The 22,643-nt window shown below is 43.7% G+C and overlaps 1 protein-coding gene across 2 annotated transcripts in view; it reads right to left on the reverse strand.

Moving 5' to 3' along the window:
- Positions 1–18,975, reverse strand: part of LOC306937461 (guanine nucleotide-binding protein G(I)/G(S)/G(T) subunit beta-1-like) — a 28,060-nt gene extending 9,085 nt beyond the window's left edge. Inside the window, exons 1-8 of one of the 2 annotated variants that reach the window (XM_079521230.1) lie at positions 18,840–18,975; positions 16,070–16,179; positions 13,225–13,263; positions 11,681–11,787; positions 8,035–8,098; positions 2,933–3,089; positions 2,397–2,463; positions 972–1,173 (exon numbers count right to left, since the gene is read on the reverse strand). In XM_079521230.1, coding sequence (XP_079377356.1) covers positions 972–1,173; positions 2,397–2,463; positions 2,933–3,089; positions 8,035–8,098; positions 11,681–11,787; positions 13,225–13,263; positions 16,070–16,126 — 693 coding nt within the window. In that variant the 5' untranslated portion in view covers positions 16,127–16,179; positions 18,840–18,975. Of the gene's footprint in view, positions 1–971; positions 1,174–2,396; positions 2,464–2,932; positions 3,090–8,034; positions 8,099–11,680; positions 11,788–13,224; positions 13,264–16,069; positions 16,180–17,389; positions 17,441–18,839 lie in introns of those variants that run through there. The other variant, XM_079521229.1, reaches the window with a different exon arrangement.
- Between the last annotated feature and the right edge of the window lie 3,668 nt (positions 18,976–22,643).

The raw sequence follows: 22,643 nt of genomic DNA on the forward strand, positions 1-22,643 counted from the left end.
TTTTTCGTGAGTTTGAAAGTTAAAAAGGAGAAAGACACAGCGAAGCAGGCAAGTGACTTGATACACACTGCAGTACCACCGTGACCGAGGTTTATGAAAAAGCCTTCACAGAGCTCATGACAAAGTTAAAAAATAAGAATCTGCTTACAAGCATGGATAACCTGCACATATTTCGGACCGACATTTTCGATGACGTCCCACCGGGAAATAACATCGATTGTTGCGTAACAGACGCTCCCAGCCTGTGGAGCGATGCGATCGGTTTTGATATCAATAATCTCCGTCCTTTTGATCAATCTCTGTCCTGAGCGCTGGGCGTTACTAATTGATAGGGTGGAGAACTTCGTCCTTGCCGCTCAGGGTGTTAACTGTCTGTCTGTGTCCCACATGGAGATCTCTGTATCTGCCTGTGTGTGAAGAGGGCAAACTGACTGACTGTGAAAAGTGGACTGGTTAGGTAGGCTAATCAATTGTCAGGTATGGGGTTGCCATGACAATCAATTGGCTGAGGCAGAGGCTGGAAATTGCACAGGTGAGGGGATTTAGGATGATTAGGCCCACTGGCAGAGCCTGACCAGAGCCTTAGGCCGGCCTAGTGGCTGATGCAGTATGTTGTCCGTCTCTGTTCCCTGGAGTGTGCAGTCCCTTCCTTTACTTGGAAGGTTTTTCTCTTTTTGATGTATATATATACACATATATATATACATATAAATAAACATATACATACATATACATATATATATACATATATACATATATATATATATATATATATATATATATATATATATATATATATATATATATATACCCATAAAACACAATTTGAATTAAGTTTAGAAAAACATCTCTGGAAAAATAAAAAAAGTGTCAAGAAACTTGTGCTGTGAATGACAATGCAATACGGTGTGCACGTGTCTATACACATGGCGAGTGGAAGCTAGTGACAAAAAGGTGTAAAGGAGACTTACTCCAATGGCGTTGATGTCCGACTCGTGGCCGGTGAAGGTCTGACAGCACACTCCTTCTCTGGCGTCCCACAGCTTGCAGCTCATGTCGCACGATGCCGACACAAAGCAGTTGTTGTCGGACCCTATGGCCAGGCTCATGACGTCACCCATGTGGCCGGCGAATGTGGTCACCTGAAGGCCGGTCTCAATGTCCCACAGAGCACTGCGGCGGGGGGGGGGGGGGGGGGGGGGATTGGGGACATCAGTGATATGGTTGAATGGTAGTAACTAACAGCTGTTACCAGGGGGTCATCCCTATGTTCCCCAGGTTCTATGTTCCCCACTCACCCGGCCCCCCAAAAAAGGTTCTATGTTCCCCACTCACCCGGCCCCCCAAAAAAGGTTCTATGTTCCCCGCTCACCCGGCCCCCCAAAAAAGGTTCTATGTTCCCCACATAACTAAGAAAAGGTTCTATAAAAGGTTCTATGTTCCCCACTCAACCATGGAGGCTGTGGACAGTTCAGAAGTTAACATGTTATTATGAAAAAAAGGGAAGGGGGGGGGCTGACAATGATGTCAGTGGTGGAAAGTAACCAACTACATTTAGGTAAGTACTGTACTTAAGTACAATTTTGAGCCATTTGTATTTCATTTGCGTACCGGTATTTACTTCCTGTACTTTTACTACTACAGTACCTCCACTACATCTCAGAGGCAGATGTTGTACTCTTACTACTACAGTACCTCCACTACATCTCAGAGGCAGATGTTGTACTTTTACTACTACAGTACCTCCACTACATCTCAGAGGCAGATGTTGTACTTTCACTACTACAGTACCTCCACTACATCTCAGAGGCAGATGATGTACTTTTACTACTACAGTACCTCCACTACACTCTTAGTAAAATCTCCTGTGGACAGGTGGTGAAAATTAGCAATTGTGCCAACACACTGCATCGTTGTACAACCAGCAGATGTATTGCTTACAATGTGATTGTGATGTCCAAAAAAAAGAAAATGACAGGAAGACTAACTACAAGAAAATGGCTCTTCTTGGTCGCTTTGGTTACTGTACAAAATACAACAGAAGGAATGCTTTGGTCTTTTTTTGGCTACGCTCATTAAAGTTTAATATGGATTCCATCTTTATAATGGGTGGTTTCTGGCTAATACGATAACCACTAATTGCTACAGGTTGCATTCAAATGTTGCATTTAGGCATACCTAAATGAAAAACAAAAACTAAATGCAAAAATTACAAGCTGATGCTAATAATGTGTCCTATACTGGTCTCATAATTTGAGCGCTTTGGATATTTATTATTATTTTGTATATCTTTGGGGACAAACTGTAGGAATTCACACAAACAAAAAAAGGTAGAAATGTGAAGTGCCAGCAGCAGCATCATCCTCAGCAGTGTGGGTGCAGTGCTCTCTACTCACCAGCTGGTGTCTCCAGAGGTAGTGAGGATTTTGGTGTCATCAATAAAGCGAGCGCAGGACAGGTAACCTGATGGTAATGAGTTGAAGACGGGTCACTCGATGGGTAGTTTGAACGCTATATAGAGACTGGAACTACACCTCCTGAATGCTATATAGAGCCTGGAACTACACCTCCTGAATGCTATATAGAGCCTGGAACTACACCTCCCGAAATCCAAGTAAGGAAGCTGCCATTTCCGTTCACGAAAATATTTATTTATTTATTTTTATTTCCTTTTCTTCTAAGCAACAAGCTATATATTCTTAGATGTTTTCTATTTATATTAGGATAAATCTGCGTGAAATGGGGAGGAGGCTCCACTTCGGCTTTATATTTTACTCATGATAGCTTTTCCATTGCTCCAGACTGTATGACGGAAGCATTTGGAAATTGCGAGAGGCAACAGTCTGGCAACGCGAGACTAGGCTACTCAATGGGTTTTCAGACTATACAAAAGCACATCTTGGTACATCTTAGCTGGGCCCGCCCCGCTCACCTGAATGTCCCTCCAACTCGCGGGTGACGCGCACCGCCGCCGCCCTCAGGTTGTAGATGGAGCAGAGGTTGTCCAGCCCTCCGCAAGCCACGAAGTTGCCGGAGGGTGCGTAGGCGCACGTCATTACCCAGGATGATTTGAGGGGGATGGCGTGCATCTGGAGGAATGGAATATTATTTAAACATGGTACAAATCCTAAATCCTTCAATTCAACTAGTGTGTGTTTTTGACAGCAAATTTTAATTTAGTTTTAGTCATAGTCTCTGGAATAAAATTCCCAGTTTTTAGTCACATTTTAGTCATCTGAAATATTTTAGGGTTTAGTGATTTTAGTTGACTAAATCTACAATTTAGTTAACTTAAAATGTATTATGGCTATTGACGTAATTGACGTAATGAATCAAAAGATCCCTCATTACCCTTGACGTAAATGACGTAATTGCTTTATTCCCTATAATCGGGGGCTTAATGTAGCAAACTTTAGCTTGTTTGGCTAACGGCCGATGTAATCTACCTAAAACCGGCCGAAATCCTCGCGTGCACACTCTCGCTCGCACACACACGTGCAGTATTTATGTGCATCGCTGCGTAAAATGCAATATTTGGGGCTTGATTAGAGCTTAATTTGACTTAGTTATTAAAATAAACGATGATAGCTTAGCATCCCGGACATCTGACTGTGTAACACGGCTAGCGGATGTTGTGATCAGCTGACCGGAAATTACCTCGCCAGATTCCCTCTATTCGGTCAAAATCGGCATAATGGTGAAGTTACCGCCACCATCAGGACTCAGTGTCTAATACTATAGGATTACCGTGTTAGAATGAGATATAGTGTGTATGTCACAGATTTTTCTATTGGCATTAAAATGATGAATTAAACATATGAATAGTGCAGGTAGAAGGCACAATCCACTGTTAATTAAACATATGAATAGTGCAGGTAGAAGGCACAATCCACTGTTAATTAAACATATGAATAGTGCAGGTAGAAGGCACAATCCACTGTTAATTAAACATATGAATAGTGCAGGTAGAAGGCACAATCCACTGTTAATTAAACATATGAATAGTGCAGGTAGAAGGCACAATCCACTGTTAATTAAACATATGAATAGTGCAGGTAGAAGGCACAATCCACTGTTAATTAAACATATGAATAGTGCAGGTAGAAGGCACAATCCACTGTTAATTAAACATATGAATAGTGCAGGTAGAAGGCACAATCCACTGTTAATTAAACATATGAATAGTGCAGGTAGAAGGCACACTCCACTGTTAATTAAACATATGAATAGTGCAGGTAGAAGGCACAATCCACTGTTAATTAAACATATGAATAGTGCAGGTAGAAGGCACACTCCACTGTTAATTAAACATATGAATAGTGCAGGTAGAAGGCACAATCCACTGTTAATTAAACATATGAATAGTGCAGGTAGAAGGCACAATCCACTGTTAATTAAACATATGAATAGTGCAGGTAGAAGGCACAATCCACTGTTAATTAAACATATGAATAGTGCAGGTAGAAGGCACACTCCACTGTTAATTAAACATATGAATAGTGCAGGTAGAAGGCACAATCCACTGTTAATTAAACATATGAATAGTGCAGGTAGAAGGCACAATCCACTGTTAAACATATGAATAGTGCAGGTAGAGGCACAATCCACTGTTAATTAAACATATGAATAGTGCAGGTAGAAGGCACAATCCACTGTTAATTAAACATATGAATAGTGCAGGTAGAAGGCACAATCCACTGTTAATTAAACATATGAATAGTGCAGGTAGTAGGCACAATCCACTGTTAATTAGGGTGGCCATAAGAGGGTTAATGGTGTCGTAATGGCCGATTTTATACTTGGTTGCATTCTGAAAATGGCCGATCTACAAGCTCACAATGCGTCGCAGCGCAACGCACACTGTCTGGAACTTGCAATTTTTTATTTATTTTTTATTAGGTCGACTTTTCGGTCGTTAGACATTCATCAGGACAGACATTGTGAAACTGTGTAAAAAATGGACCCTGGGTAGTTGGTCCAAAGACAAAAATAGGATAGCTCTGGTGTCTGGAAGAAAAACCACCTCCAATGGATTTAGGAGGTTTTCACCCAAAGCACTTTATAATACTTTCCATTGGTTTAATTTTTTTTAACCAACACACAGATGTAAAGGGTGTTCAATAGCATTGATTTATGAAAAAAAGAAAAAGAAAAAAAGGAAAAAACCTCAAAAATGGAATTGGGTGGTTTCTTCCGGACAGCAACGATTATGCAATGAGAGCCTAGAACTCTAGATAGAACATGTATACATTTCAAGTAGAGATGTCCCGATACTGTATCGGTATCGGGAAAAGTATCGGATCGGCCCTTATTTGTCATATCGGGTCATATCGGTATCGGTGAAAATGCCAGTCTAACCACAGATCCGACACAGGGGTAAGGGGTTGACACTATGGCAGGTAAATACAATGTTGGGAAATGTGGAATTTGCTTTGGAGTTGCCCAAACTGCAAGTGCACATTTGAGTGAGGAGTCTGCTATAAACACAACACAAGATATATAGCTAGATAGCTATAAACACAACCTGAAATCACGACACTGGTATCGGTATTCAGTATCGGTATTCGGTATAGGTATCGGCTAACACAGAAATTGAGGTATCGGACTATCGGTACACAAGTACACAGTAAAGGGCCCACCAAGCCCACCAAACCCACCAAGCCCACCAAACCCACCAAGCCCACCAAGCCCACCAAACCCACCAAGCCCACCAAACCCACCAAACCCACCAAGCCCACCAAACCCACCAAGCCCACCAAGCCCACCAAGCCCACCAAACCCACCAAACCCACCAAACCCACCAAACCCACCAAGCCCACCAAACCCACCAAACCCACCAAACCCACCAAACCCACCAAACCCACCAAGCCCACCAAACCCACCAAACCCACCAAGCCCACCAAACCCACCAAACCCACCAAACCCACCAAACCCACCAAACCCACCATGCCCACCAAGCCCACCAAGCCCACCAAACCCACCAAACCCACCAAACCCACCAAACCCACCAAGCCCACCAAACCCACCAAACCCACCAAACCCACCAAATCCACCAAACCCACCAAACCCACCAAGCCCACCAAACCCACCAAACCCACCAAGCCCACCAAACCCACCAAAACCACCAAACCCACCAAACCCACCAAGCCCACCAAACCCACCAAACCTACCAAACCCACCAAACCTACCAAGCCCACCAAGCCCACCAAACCCACCAAACCCACCAAACCCACCAAACCCACCAAACCTACCAAACCCACCAAGCCCACCAAGCCCACCAAACCCACCAAACCCACCAAGCCCACCAAACCCACCAAGCCCACCAAGCCCACCAAACCCACCAAACCCACCAAACCCACCAAACCTACCAAGCCCACCAAGCCCACCAAACCCACCAAGCCCACCAAACCCACCAAACCCACCAAGCCCACCAAACCCACCAAACCTACCAAGCCCACCAAGCCCACCAAACCCACCAAACCCACCAAACCCACCAAACCCACCAAGCCCACCAAGCCCACCAAACCCACCAAGCCCACCAAACCCACCAAGCCCACCAAACCCACCAAACCCACCAAACCCACCAAGCCCACCAAACCCACCAAGCCCACCAAACCCACCAAGCCCACCAAGCCCACCAAGCCCACCAAACCCACCAAACCCACCAAACCCACCAAACCCACCAAGCCCACCAAACCCACCAAACCCACCAAACCCACCAAACCCACCAAACCCACCAAACCCACCAAGCCCACCAAACCCACCAAACCCACCAAGCCCACCAAACCCACCAAACCCACCAAACCCACCAAACCCACCAAACCCACCAAGCCCACCAAACCCACCAAACCCACCAAACCCACCAAACCCACCAAACCCACCAAGCCCACCAAACCCACCAAACCCACCAAGCCCACCAAGCCCACCAAACCCACCAAACCCACCAAACCCACCAAGCCCACCAAGCCCACCAAGCCTACCAAACCCACCAAACCCACCAAGCCCACCAAACCCACCAAACCCACCAAGCCCACCAAGCCCACCAAACCCACCAAGCCCACCAAACCCACCAAGCCCACCAAACCCACCAAGCCCACCAAGCCCACCAAGCCCACCAAACCCACCAAACCCACCAAACCCACCAAACCCACCAAACCCACCAAACCCACCAAACCCACCAAGCCCACCAAGCCCACCAAACCCACCAAGCCCACCAAGCCTACCAAACCCACCAAACCCACCAAGCCCACCAAACCCACCAAACCCACCAAACCCACCAAGCCCACCAAGCCCACCAAGCCCACCAAACCCACCAAACCCACCAAGCCCACCAAGCCCACCAAGCCCACCAAACCCACCAAACCCACCAAGCCCACCAAACCCACCAAACCCACCAAGCCCACCAAACCCACCAAACCCACCAAACCCACCAAACCCACCAAACCCACCAAGCCCACCAAACCTACCAAGCCCACCAAGCCCACCATACCATTGTTTGGCACATGATGCCTTAACCCATTTTGACCTGAGATCAGATTCTAAAAATGTCTTCTACATCCTGACAGTTTTCTGAAAAAGCTATGTTTCTATGTCAGTGGTTCTTCGATTCTTCAAAAATAGCAGACCTACAAGCTTGTAGCGCGCCACTCGGTGGCGCGCTATGAGCTTGTAGATCTGCTATTTTTCAATAGCTAAAGCATAACATAATGCTAACACCAAAAGGGGTTCCTCCAAAATGGGTTTTAACCCATTTAGGACTACAAAATGTCTTCAAAATCATCAGTTTTCTGAAAAACCTATGTACCTACAGTATATCAGTGGTTTTCAAACTATTTCATGTCAATGACCCCAACAATTATCTAATAATCTGAAAATATGTTATTCCAGCCCCCCCCCCCAGAAGCAAAGATAAGAGTTAAAAATGTTTGCTGTTGAAAGCATATATTCAATGACTTGCGCCACATTTTCACGGTTTTTCAAAAATGGCACATCTACAAGTACAACTACTACTTTCAGAATGATGGCCGTTCCTACCTTGTTTGTGGTGTAGGTGTCCCAAATAATGAGTTTGCCATCCTGGGAGGCACTAACCATAAGCCTGAATGAGACAAAAAACAACAACAACAACGATTAAAGTTTTCCTTCAAACAGCCGCCAATCCCTAACCTGACTCCGCCAGATGGGGCAGCAGAGAGTACACTGGGTTCCCCCTCCTGCTCCCATCTGGGAACTCTCAGGCAGACTTGATGCCCGGCCACAAAACGGCCTGGCCAATCAGCAGCAGCTAGAGGCGGGATATATGCTGCTGATTGGCCAGGCCGTTTTGGTTAGCCAATCCCACCATCAGTCCAAAATGACGCACAAGCACAACCCTGTATCCTCAAGAGCTGCTACGTCAATGTTCCCCAGGCATCTACCTGCTCACACATAGGTTTATAATATGCATTCACGAATGCATATGCGAATCAAACGGGAGTAACCACAGCGACGGACGGGTCCTCCAACATGAAGAGGAGCAGGAGGAACAGCACACAGGGGTGTGGCGGCTCCCATCGCTCATCTCATAAAGGAACAGCACACAGGGGTGTGGCGGCTCCCATCGCTCATCTCATAAAGGAACAGCACACAGGGGTGTGGCGGCTCCCATCGCTCATCTCATAAAGGAACAGCACACAGGGGTGTGGCGGCTCCCATCGCTCATCTCATAAAGGAACAGCACACAGGGGTGTGGCGGCTCCCATCGCTCATCTCATAAAGGAACAGCACACAGGGGTGTGGCGGCTCCCATCGCTCATCTCATAAAGGAACAGCACACAGGGGTGTGGCGGCTCCCATCGCTCATCTCATCGTTTTGTGATGAGAGAGCAAATGCATCACAGTATTACATCATCAGCTCCCCAGACCTGATGTGCAAACAAAAGCCGTTGTGCAGGAGCTCAGTCCGAAGTTAAAGGCTCTGGAAATGCTCGACAGGCCAAGGATGGTGAGAGGAGCAGTCTGGTGAGCACCAGTAGTCCTACTCCTAAGAGGACAACTGTCACTCATTGCGTTTAGAAAAAGACCATTTGTTACCATGTGGCATATGAGTAAAAAAAATCAACTGATTTAGTGATTTTGCTGCAACGGGCCTGACCTTTGTCCTAAATTCAAGCCCTATCAGTTGACCCCGGGTTTGCCAAAGTTTTCCCTTGAACCACTGTCACGCTCCACTCTTTTTCTGCCCGAGTAAGATGCTTAGCGGAGATTGCAACGCATTATCTGACTTTCCAAACACACTCCAATAACGTTGAAGAAGAATTAATTAGCTCTCACCTTGCTAGATTAGCACAGCGATGGGGGCTACATTTACTGATTGGAAATGTTTCATTTAAAATATTTCTTTTGTTTATCTTAGAACCGCTGAATATAGTCTTTGACACTTTCAAAGTTACTAAAAGACTTTGATTTTAAGGGAGTAAAAACAAACATTATCTGCCAATATGAAGTATGTTAGCAGCTTTAAACACTGATAAGGTCAGTTTTAGTCTTTAGCTTTGAGCTAAGCTATAGCGTCTACACAGGAAAACCCTAGCCTTTTAGTTAAAAAAGAAAGAAAAAGGTGAACTGTTGATGCATGTTAAAGTCCATCGAGTACAGTAGGCGGTAGTTAATGGTATCAGCATTGGTCAGATGGCTATCTTTTGCCAGTAGGATAGGTTTAATCTCTGTCTCTGCAAATTCAAGTGGAGTCACTGACTAGGGTACTAAAAATAGTAGCGACGACATAGGGGGCCGATAGATCACTGTTCTTTCTGCCCTGCATTCTGAGTGGCTGGCTGCACCACGACAGGTGGATCAATACAGACCTAAAGATGAACTCTAGCATCTCTCATCATCATCACGGTCTGGAGAGGCTCAATTGTACGCCCATTTCCTACACCAGAGAACTGGTGTGGCCAATCGGGACACGGAATGCAATATGGGCGGGCTTTGGTACAGTGATATTCAATGCTTGAGACCTTTGACTGACAGTAGCTCTGACCAATTGCGTCAAAGAGAAAATGTTTGAACCCGCCCCCCGGGAAACAAGATCCATACACAGCATCTCCAGACTCAAATACCACACGACAGTGTGATTTGAGTCTGGCTTATTAGCCAGACTCTGTAGGAGGAAAAAAAAAACTCACACCTGTGTGAACTGAGCGGTGCAACTATACTTGTATTGGCATAGTTACTGTACTGTACTATAGTCTGTACTGTACCGTACGGTGTTCTGTACTGTTCTCTCTGTACGGTTCTGTACAGTACGATTGTAATAGCTATATAGTGCACAGTGTGAAGCTCAACAGTGCCACTTGAAGGTAGGTCACCCAGCGATATTGCAGCTGTTGATACTTGATACTCCAAACAGACATGCATAGGGACACACGCAGCCAGTCATTAGAGAGGTGTGCGCCGCTCAAAAACATATGGAAGTCAACTCAGGTCAAGTATAGAGGGTCAAGCAGTGTGTAGAGGGTATGCGCATGCATAAAGTGAGTGGCAAATCGAGTGGCAAAGTGAGTTTAACATTTAACCAATTTAGACCTGAGGACGAATCTAAAAAATGTCTTCTAAATCCTGACAATTTTCTGAAGATCCTATGTCAGTGGTGCTCACCCTTTTTCACATCAAGGACCCCCAGAATTATCTGTATTTGGCCGCGGACCCCCATTTGAAAATATGTAGTTCCAGGGCCCCCGCCCAGAAGCAAAGATTTGAGTTCAAAATGTTCACTCTGAAAGGATATATAAACAAAGATCTGCGCCACATTCTCATGATTTTCCAAAAATAGCAGATCTATAAGCTTGTAGCACGGCACTCGGGGGCCGCACTATGAGCTTGTAGATCTGCTATTTTTCAACAGCTAAAGCATAACATAATGCTTAAAGGTATATTCAGTGATTTGACTTAATTCAAATATCACTTATTTTTTCTTTTTTTCTGGATAATCCTCCCTACTATAGAGTGTGCTGACCATATAAGGAGTTCCTCCCTGTCCCCAGTGAGCCCCTGGGGTCAAAAAACCCTAGTTTCAGTTTTGGTGGCGGGTGGCAAAACCGTCATCCAATCAGGATGAGAGGGGCCTTCCTCCAATCATGATCGAGTGGGGGCGGGCCTTGGTGCACATGCTGTTGGCCTGTTGCACTTCCCCCCACTGTAGAGCGTGCATGTGCACATTTTGTTACTGGGGCGGACTGGGTGGTTTTCCAAATCACCCAAATCACTGAATGCTCCTTTAAAACACCAAAAGGGCTTCCCGCCCAGAATGTCGTTGAATGCAATCAGATAGGACTTTTCTGTTTGGATGTAGGGGCTGTCAAGGCCAGAAAGTAGTTGTTTTTTGCCACTCAGTAGGCGTTCCCGCATAACTTCCGGGTATGACGATAATGTCACGCGCATGCCCTCTATCGAGGGTTTACATGGTTATGGTCCCTTCAGAGACACAGAAATCACAAACACTACAATGGGGGAAGAGAAATTAAGTTATCTAGGTCTAAGCAAGCATTGGTGAGCTCAGTGGTAAAGGTGAGGCTTGTTAAATGAGAGAGACTCTGCCGCACACTGAGGTGTCAAAGCAGTTTGCCAGGGGACTGGTTTGTGCCAACATGTTCTCTGTGGACAGCAGCACACCTGCTACATTGTGCCTGAATGAAATTACTTTGAGTCAGTGTTCCAGTGCAGGGCATAGATTTTAGCCAGATGCCCCTTCAGTATCCGTCTGGTCTTCATCTGAATTCGGCCGACAGGTTCGACACCAGATGCGACCTGGAAGGATACATGGAGAGACAGACAACATTACTTTGAGGCAACAATTAAGTCATAGACCTAGGGCTCCATTTTCGTCACCGCTAAACCCCTTATCCCTAAACTTCTTTGCCTTTTTTTTACTATTTTGCGAAACATTTTTGAATAGTTCAAATGGCCAGTCTACAAGCTCACAACGTGTCAATGTAGATTGGCTAGTTGAACTATTCAAAATGTTTTTCAAAATAATAAAAAAGGCAAAGAAGTTTAGGGATAAGGGGTTTAGTGGTAACGAAAATGGAGCACCTAGTGTATAGTCAGACCTCATACCTAGTGTATAGTCAGACCTCATACCTAGTGTATATATAGTCAGACCTCATACCTAGTGTATAGTCAGACCTCATACCTAGTGTATAGTCAGACCTCATACCTAGTGTATAGTCAGACCTCATACCTGGTGTATAGTCAGACCTCATACCTAGTGTATAGTCAGACCTCATACCTGGTGTATAGTCAGACCTCATACCTAGTGTATAGTCAGACCTCATACCTGGTGTATAGTCAGACCTCATACCTGGTGTATAGTCAGACCTCATACCTAGTGTATAGTCAGACCTCATACCTAGTGTAGTCAGAGACCTCCTGTCCCAGTGGCCTCGACATAATGTGGCTACGTTACAGTATGTCAAGTCAAGTAGTTTTTCAGTGTAAGGCGCGATTCATACTTTTAGAGCCGAATAAATTAATACATTTCTGACGAGCCGAAATCATTTCGGCACCTACAGCGGTAAAATAGGAGTATGAATCGGCCCTTAAAAGTCACCCACATGCAGAAACAAACATTTGTATTTTCTTTATCCTTGTGGGGACCTAAAAAAGCTTTTTTTTTAATCTTTTATGTAATTTGTATCTTTTTTTTCTTTTTCATTTTTAATCCTAACCCCTCTCCTTAATACCTAATCCTAACTTCAACCTCAGTCTTTCTCATTCTCATGGCTATGAAATATTTTAGAGGCAAGGTTACTTGCCTCTAAAATATTTCATAGCCATGAGAATGACCCATAGGAGACCACACAGGGGATTTATGGTCCCCACTTGGACAGACAGACATCTTTTGATAATTATAATACAACACTGAATCTCTAATTTATACAGTAAAAACTTGAATTTAGATGATGGTAAAATGGTATTGTGACCTGATGTGACCTGTTCGTACTGTCAAAATGTATTTAATAGGCCTGGGCCGTGGCTCAGCGGTCCAGGCACCTTGGCTGGTAATCCAGTCTGGCAGTGTGCCGCGGGTTCGACTCCTGATCCCGACGGCCCTCACTGCATGTCACCCCCCCCCCCCCATTTCCTGTCAGCCTACTGTCCTACTGTCTTCATTAAAATAAAGGCGAAAGCCACAAAAAAACATTTAAAAAAATGTATTTAATAAATACGGTTCCGGCATCTTACCCCAGCGAGGGTTGCATCATTCATGGATTTCCTGGCATCCTGAAAACACAGTGACACAAACACATCATAATCTGTGTGAAAACCACCTCAGCACAGGCGTCATCATAGCTAGGCAATTATTACAAAATCGCCTAGTCACAATTATTTGGGATAGTCGCAAATATTTAGCATAATCGTTTTCTATGTTCAAAACATGTCAGTGTCGTACATTTAAAAAAATAATGGAAATGGCAGATGCACACGCATTGTGATGCAACATGTCATATCTGCCCTGGGCAATTTTTGTTTCCAAACCTAAAAAAGGCATACAGAAATATGAATTTTACTCCATTGTCCCCATTGTTCAATGCCAAAAACACAATTTAATTAATTAATTAACAATTGTTTTTTATGACAATGAATCCTCAAGTAAAATGTCAGTTTGGACCTGGCTGGCACCGTGGAACATCTAGCATGTACTGGCTTCCTAAATGTCAGTTTGGACCTGGCTGGCACCGTGGAACATCTAGCATGTACTGGCTTCCTCGTCCCATCGGAGTCAGCCTAGTTCCATCGATTCTACAAATGCCTTCTAAATCCTGACAGTTTTCTGAAAAACCCTATGTTTCTATGTCAGTGGTTCTCAAAATATTTCATGTCAAGGACCTCCGCCACTTTGAGTTAAAAATGTTCGCTCTGAAAGAATATATATTCCAAATTTGCGCCACATGCTCACGATTTTTCAAAAATAGCAGACGTACAAGCTCGTAGCGCGGCACTATGAGCTTGTAGATCTGCTATTTTTCAATAGCTAAAGTGGGACATAATGCTAAAAACAGCTCTGAAAGAATATATAATCCAAATTTGCGCCACATGCTCACGATTTTTCAAAAATAGCAGACGTACAAGCTCGTAGCGCGGCACTATGAGCTTGTAGATCTGCTATTTTTCAATAGCTAAAGTGGGACATAATGCTAAAAACACCAAAGGGGGTTCCCGTTCTGAATGGGTTAATCACTGATGACAATTATCAGCCCTGTGCCACCGACGCCACCTCTCGAGGACGTCACTTCCGGACCTCAAAACGAATTCTTAATTGCGATAAAACAATTAAAACTTGACATTGACAGGTGTAATTATGAGTTCACAAGTCCCTTATACATGTACTGTACACAGTGGTATTCATCCGTTTATAATTGAGAGTAACCAAATGGACTTTTTGTACACTTGTTTACTGTGCACCTTTAGATGTGGATATTAGCAACCAATCGACATCAGATCAAGAGGTCACTAAGTGGCCTGTGATGGTGACCCTAAAAGCTGTGAACATTACAATGCCAAGTCAATTTAGCAGTGCTGTCTAACATTTGAAAAAAAGGCCTCCTGGACAATGCAAAAAGGGTAGCATTTCTTCTGCATTTCTTCATCGGCCAAATGTGTTTCACAGCAATTAGACGCTGCGTTCATGATGTGTGGCACGATGTTCAAAACGAGCCACTCCTGCAAACTTTATATGCCAATCTTAGTCAATCAGGAATACGAGAAACCGGACAGTTCCGTGTTTATCACACGACTATGGAGATGTGATTTGATATATTGTATCCGCTTACCCCAGAAATGCCTTGTCTGCGCCCGTGGCAGTAGTATGTACTATCTAAACGGGTTTTAAGATATTTGAGGCTGTAATATTTACTTTTCAAATCATTCGGCATAAAAATAAATGCTGATCTGAATGAAATCTAAGCGAATTCAACACAGCTGAGGCAATAAATGAGTGATGCTCCCTGACATATGTAACAAGAGGCCTCGCCTTACTGCAGTGCGTTCACAATCTGCTCTGGGTGGGCGCGCGCGCACGCACACGCACGCACGCACACGCACACACAAAAGAAACCCGACAACAATACAGCCTGAAGATGGTCAGTGTTTCGCAGCGTTATGTCGAAGCTGTTGATCAGCAGGTTAGTAATAACTTTCTCACAGCATAGCCAAGCTGTTGATCAGCGATTTTCACCGCTTCTTAAACATTTGTTTTTAGATTCATGAATTCATGCTTTTTTTGGGGGAATGTTTTTTTTTGTAAATGTTTTGAAATATTAAAAAGCTAAATGTCGGAAACCAAAAATATAAATGGACCCACATAGAAATGTGTCCACGACCCACAAATGGGTCCCGGACCTAGTGCTTGGGAACCAGTGGGGTATACAGTATAGTCAGGATATTGATCAGCAGGTTAGTAACGTAGTAGACAACATGGAAGGATTTAGGGGGAAAGTAGGGGCCGCATTATTCCATTAGATATAAGGATTTATTCATATGTATAAATAAAATAAATGAAAAAAGTAAATACCTGTATCTCCTAGCAACATATCTTTATTGCCATGTCTTTTCCTGGCAAACATGGAGATACAGCATGTATAGTAGACTAGCCAATCAGGGTTTAAGCTACAATTTCGTTTCTCCCCTACCTCCTCCAATAAGTGTCATTAGATATTCAACTGGATATTTCTGAACACATCACTGGTCAATGAACAATAGTTTGTGTTATCATAGGGGGTTAGGCCACACGTTAACACTATTATTCACTATGGCATTTGGTAACGCTATACATACAAAAACATTAATATAAATATATATAAATTATACCTAGTAATTCGTAGTTTTACTTGTAATGCAAAAACAATTTGCTTAATTTGTGGGCATCATGCGTAGATGTTGTTACTGCTCTTGAATCCTTTAATAACTAAATCAATTTATGCAAGCTTAGAACTCAACCGTACTTAAATACATATTTACTACAACTTAGTCGTGCCATGTGCATTTATAAGGGTAAAAGCAAGCATGAACAAAACAAAAGATGACTTACTTTGATCTGGGTCTTGAGTGTCTCGGCCTCTTTTTTTAGCGCGTCGAGTTCACTCATTTTCCTTTGCTAATGGTGTGCCTCGCTCCGCCGCCTTGACTCTTTACTGATCTGGGGGAGAGAAGGAGAGAAGAAGGATGAGCTCAACATATACTGACCTCACACACGACTTATCTCAAATCTATCGGCAATGTGTAGTACACAGGCAAGTGGCCTACGAACCCAGGTAAAACATCATTCAAAACACTGCTGTTAGGCCTAGAGTCCGAAATCTCAGATATTTATATTAAGCACTCACTTTAATGTTAATGAACAAACTCTTGGACATTTGTTAGAACGTAATATAGCAAGCGTTCCAAATTGCAGGACTGTATCCCCGCAATTGTGCTCTGTAAAGCCAAGACTTTCTAAAAAGCTCAAGAACTCCTTGCTAGCCTGACATTTCTATCGGGCATGAGTACTCAATTTGGATATCAGCATTCAAATAATCACATTTCTTCTTCGCAAAACATAGTCATAATTTGTTTAATGATGTTTTGGCGATAGCATGGGCAGGCATTGACAGCAATATCATTTACATGGTTAGAATTCTCATACCGATTCACATTGTTCATTGAACAGGTTAATATAATGTTTCAAAATATTGTCAGCTGACAGCATGAGCCTTTAGCGTACCCAGATTTGAGAACATTGAGTGGTACCGTGAATACGAGGCTAACCTACTGTGCAGACAGACAAGTCAGAACTAATCATTGGTTTAAAGATATTACCAGCACAGAACACTTAATCAACTAATCAATGTAATCTATTTTAAAACAAATACATGTATACATTTTAAATTTAAAAAAGCTATTTTGTATGGACAACATTTGAAGTTAGCTTTTTTATTTTTTTTATTAAACATAAATATAGCCTGAGCATAGTCAGCATACATAGCCACGGTACAACTAATCAACTAATGCATTGTGAGTTTGTACATCAGCTATTTTCTGTATTTTGGTGCAATACAATGAATTGTAAAATAGGGATTAAGTGGTTAATCATATCAACCGATTTAGATGATTGGAATGTCCATTCGCATATAAATCTAACAAATTGAATATGTAAATCAGTTAAAATTCCCATGCTACAGCATGGATTAACAACAAGCATTGTCTCGTCTTATAGGGCCATCGTTTTGAAGAAGCTGTACATATTATTTCTCTCTCCCTTCCCAAACCAGCAGCAAACTCTTAAGACAAATATCTCTCCACGACTGAGCCATTCCTTGACAGTCGTGCAAGTTGCAAAAAAAAACCCACACAAGCCTCGCATAAAACATACTGTCGAAGAGGTCGACTAGGGCTTCGTTGTGCGAGCGGAACCCACACGTAGTTCGACCAGCGGTTTTGTTGTTTTCCAAAAGGTGCTCAAGTGAAAGTTCTCAGCTCTCAGTCTGGCCCTTTGGTCACAGGCCTCTAAATTCTCCTCCACCAATGTCATCCCTGTAATCCTGGGACACAGTTGATTCAGCTCCTCCAAGACAAATCCGGTTAAGACAAAACCTGCTGATGATCCTGAAAGCAGTGCAGGCCACCCAGCTGACCCCAATCCTCTGGTCAACGTGCTTAGCCCAGACACTTTCACTCTCCAAAAGGCGACAAAATGGAAAACAAAATACTAAAAGTGTAGCTTGGGGGTAAATGTGTGGCAACACAGGTCGCTTCCTGGCTTGGAAGAATGTCCGTTGTTGTTAAGGACGGCCCGATGGTAAACAAACCGCCTGCGAACACGACATCAATCCAACCGGATGCCGAACATGCCATCAATCTATTAGATGCCGAACACTGGCATCAATCCACTATTCCAAGTCCATCTAAGTATTGGTACAAATGAGGACTGCATCACAAGCAAGTCAATATTACAATATGCATTTACATTACTACTGCCCATCCTCAGGCCTTTCTAGTTTTATCAACATAATAGAAACTTTTAAATGACTGAAGATTATTTAAATGACAACCAAAATTTAAATCCATTAGTAGTTTCTACTACAAATGGACTAGATCATGGTCCTTTCTATCGTCTGATTCAACTACAAAGAACCCCTCTATTGTCTCATTTCAACTACAAAGAACCCCTCTATTGTCTCATTTCAACTACAAAGAACCCCTCTATTGTCTCATTTCAACTACAAAGAACCCCTCTATTGTCTCATTTCAACTACAAAGAACCCCTCTATTGTCTCATTTCAACTACAAAGAACCCCTCTATTGTCTCATTTCAACTACAAAGAACCCCTCTATTGTCTCATTTCAACTACAAAGAACCCCTCTATTGTCTCATTTCAACTACAAAGAACCCCTCTATTGTCTCATTTCAACTACAAAGAACCCCTCTATTGTCTCATTTCAACTACAAAGAACCCCTCTATTGTCTCATTTCAACTACAAAGAACCCCTCTATTGTCTCATTTCAACTACAAAGAACCCCTCTATCGTCTCATTTCAACTACAAAGAACCCCTCTATAGTCTCATTTCAACTACAAAGAACCCCTCTATCGTCTCATTTCAACTACAAAGAACCCCTCTATTGTCTCATTTCAACTACAAAGAACCCCTCTATTGTCTCATTTCAACTACAAAGAACCCCTCTATTGTCTCATTTCAACTACAAAGAACCCCACAAATTGACTAAGTGCTCGACTGCTCGAACAACAACCATCTTAAATACAGACCCTCCCTGTCAAACGCACAGTTACCGTCATGTGTACAAACATCTAGCCCTTACCTCCCCTCTTCCTCCTAAATGTTCGATAAGGGTATCCTGTCCTGTGGCCTGGGGAGTGTCCACACAAAACCTACTGGGTATCCTGTCCTGTTCCCTGGGGAGTGTCCACACCTACTGAACCGAGACCTTGTCCTTGAAGCATCTGATGGTCTCAGCAGCTATCTGCCACCCGATTGGCCAGCGGAGTTAAATGGGTCTGCATCTAAGCTACGCGACTTAAACCTCTAATCTTGTTGATAAAAATGTCCCGTGGTAATATTGCAGAGGCTAATTCTCCATCTTCACAGTAATGAGCCCCGTCACAGCCACTTTAAAAGGACCACGGTGGCCTTTGAAACAAAAGCTATGCTGGCAGGTAGACAGCTTCCTGAACGTTAATGGAAACACAACGGGGGGGAAATAATGCATGTCTTGCATTTACAAAACATGCATGTTTTTTTTCTCCCCCAGAGTTAAAATGAAGAAGTAACAAATGGATTTAAAGGGATACTAGGCAAGACTGTGTGTACAAACACACTCCCCCCCCACCCCCCTCCTATGACAGGCATCAAACAGGTAGTTGTCTTTGATGCTTTAATTGATTAGAGAGAGCACTAACGACTCGTAGGGATGGAGCTCGTTATGTTTTATTGATAACGGTCACCTTATCGAGCAGGCTTATCGAGCCGGGTCCTTATCGAGCCCACTGTCGAGCATTTTGCCATTATTTTTTGGAAAGCTGGGAGACAATACATTCTGAACGGAACCTTATTTTTATTGGCCAGTTGTGAGAGTTTGTATGCCAGCCATGACGTGCGTGCGTGCGTGCGTGCGTGCGTGCGTGCGTGCGTGCGTGCGCGTGTGAGAAAGAGACACACACACACACACACACACACACACACACACACACACACACACACACACACACACACACACACACACACACACACACACACACACACACACACACACACTTATAAACAGAATATGCATATTCTTTCTATAATACCAAAACATGCCTTGCACTACATTTTACTAGGGCCTTGAAATACAATACTTTTCTAACAGACAGAGGGAACTGTTAATTGTGTACCGTCACTTTAAAAGTGTAATATATACGTCATCGTACGACGGTGTCACGCACCAAAAATAGCCAATCTACAAGCTCACACTGCGTCTGGTTGCACCGCGTTGTGAGCTTGTAGATCTGCCTTTTCGGCAACGATAGACTGAGAACTTAAGTCGCACATTGGATTATTATTATTATAACTCTATGGGAGGGAGGGAGTTTTGAATTTCCCAAACGTATGGGATTGGATGTATTGGATTATAAATTATGGCAACGGAGTCTCGCTGGGCAGCAAGCACCACATGCCTTGGGTGGAAGAGGACAGTTGTTCCACTGCAGCAGTTGACGTCTCCCGTGTTGTTGTTTTTTTGTTGTTTTATATATATTCTTTATTTACCCAGGGAAGTAGCTGAGCACAGGTGCTCATTTTCAGCAATGCCCTGCACATAGAAACACACAGACAGACACACACACACATTAAAACCTGGGAGCTGACCAGTACAACCACAGTCTTATACTGTTGGCCACTAAGCAGCTCCAGGGGGAGCAGTTGGGGGTTCAGTGCCTTGCTCAAGGGCACTTCAGCGGTGTTGGGTGAGTGATGACAATCACTTCCCCACCCAGATTTTTGCTGCCCGTCCAGGGAATCGAACCGGCAACCTTTCGGCAACAAGGGCACTCCTCTAACCCTTAGGCCACCGCTGCCCCTTTGACTCGGTGCAGACATGCAAATGCAAAGGTATCGCATTTGGGTGAATGTAACCCAACTCTTTCACCCGTTCCACCATACTTCAAGGCGCAACCATCCGTCGCGTCTCGGCCCCCTTACCACCGTGGCCCAGTCAGTTTAGAGCTTGCCCAGTTTAACTTTGAAGAGAGGGGGCGAAAAAACAAGAAAAACTACAAAAGATAGCCTACTTTGGCAGCCCTTGTGCATGCAAAGTTCTGTTAGTAGCAAACTATAGCATGTAAGCTGCCTTTGTTTTAAATTGTCCGCCATTAGCACGTCGGCAAAACCGTTCACACATATCAAGATGCGCTACCACCCCCACGTCAATCATTTAAACCACGTTACGCGCCTGCCTCTTATTATATAGTGAGCGGCCCACGACGTCAGCTGATGCGGCTATACATGATAACGGGCTCGACAGGCCACAAACGTATTGATACTCGGGTCTCGATAAATGCCGAACCGGGTTTGTAATGGACCCGATTTTCGGGCTCCATCTCCACTAACGAGCGCAGAACAAGTTTGACACTTATGTAATCAATCAATCAATCAATCAATCAATCAATCAATCAATCATCTCACAACCACTTTGAAGTTCAAAAGGATCAATCCAGAGCTCTGGCTGAGCTCCCCCCTCCCCTCACAGAAAAACACATCCCTGCAAGGGATGAATGTCAACATAAACAGTGGAAATGTCAACAACAAACAGTGGAACAAAACCAAAATACAGCCAGAGGGATGAGTCTTTCTGCAAGGAATACAATAGGAACACCATCATAGTGGCTGATGTGAGAGAAATGAGGGCTTTTTTAAATAGGCTAAGTCCCTTTAAAGGACCACTTCACCACTTTTCAACCTATCTTCAAATAGGTCCTCACTAATAATCATGATAAAATGGCACAATTTATTTTCCTACTCAGTCTGTCTCTCATAGGAGGGCTGTGGGCAGTTCAGAAACCTGTCCACCACTGACATCATCGTTAGGCAGATTTCTTCTTTTTTTTCTTCACAAAAACGATGGCTTCCATTTTCGCATTGCAACTTTTCAGGACTAGAAAGACTGCAGTTTCTATTAGTTTGGATTCCCCATCGATGATGTCACTGGTGGACGGGTTTCTGAACTGCCCACAGTCCTCCTATGAGACACAGACTCAGTAGGAAAAGAAATGTGCCATTTTATCATGATTATTAGTGAGGACCTATTATATGAAGATAGGTTGAAAAGTGGTGAAGTGGTCCTTTAAGGCTTACAGCACTCCAGTGCAAAAGTTTCAATGCATCCTCAAAATCCTCGACCTTCACGTCTCCAAACGTGATGGCCACGATGGCCTCCCCTAAGCTCTCCTGAAATAAATCAAACTAATGAAAACCAAAATGTGCCCATTTCTGGCTTTTTAGAGCACAATGACGCACCCAGAGGCTTTGACATGTTAACATTCCCAGGTGTGCATGAAATGATAGTGTGGACAGAATGCTGAAAGCAACACAGAGTCTGGTCTGGTCTTTAAAACGTGTTCTATATACTGTAGCTACAGCTAGCACTAGATTAACCTTTTTCACCGGCGTCTCAGAACTGTCCCAAAGGCTTTAAGCAAATATAATAATTGTAATTAATGTAGTATTCTTATTATTGCTGGTGAAATATGCTTGGCAATCCGTGTCCAGACAGGGTTTTTCGGGAGTAGGAGGGAGTGTGGGTGTCATACCGTATACGCTAAAGAAGCTTTATGATGCACAAGTCTTGGAGGAGTTACGGTAATGCCTGATTTATGCTTCGCCGTACGACGGTGTTGTGTGGTGGTGAACACAGCCGATGTACAAGCTCACAACGCAGCATGCTGTGGGCTAGTGGCGAACACAGGTGGTGAACACAGCCGATGTACAAGCTCACAACGCAGCATGCTGTGGGCTAGTGGCATAACACTGTTGTACGACAAAGGCTTAAAACATTAATACATAATCTGAAGGGAATCCCGCTCTGTACAAATTAAACACCATAAAAATGAATACTGCACTGTATAAGATTCTA

This window comes from Electrona antarctica (genome assembly GCF_951216825.1).
Source record: "Electrona antarctica genome assembly, chromosome: 2".
Lineage (NCBI taxonomy): Eukaryota > Metazoa > Chordata > Actinopteri > Myctophiformes > Myctophidae > Electrona > Electrona antarctica.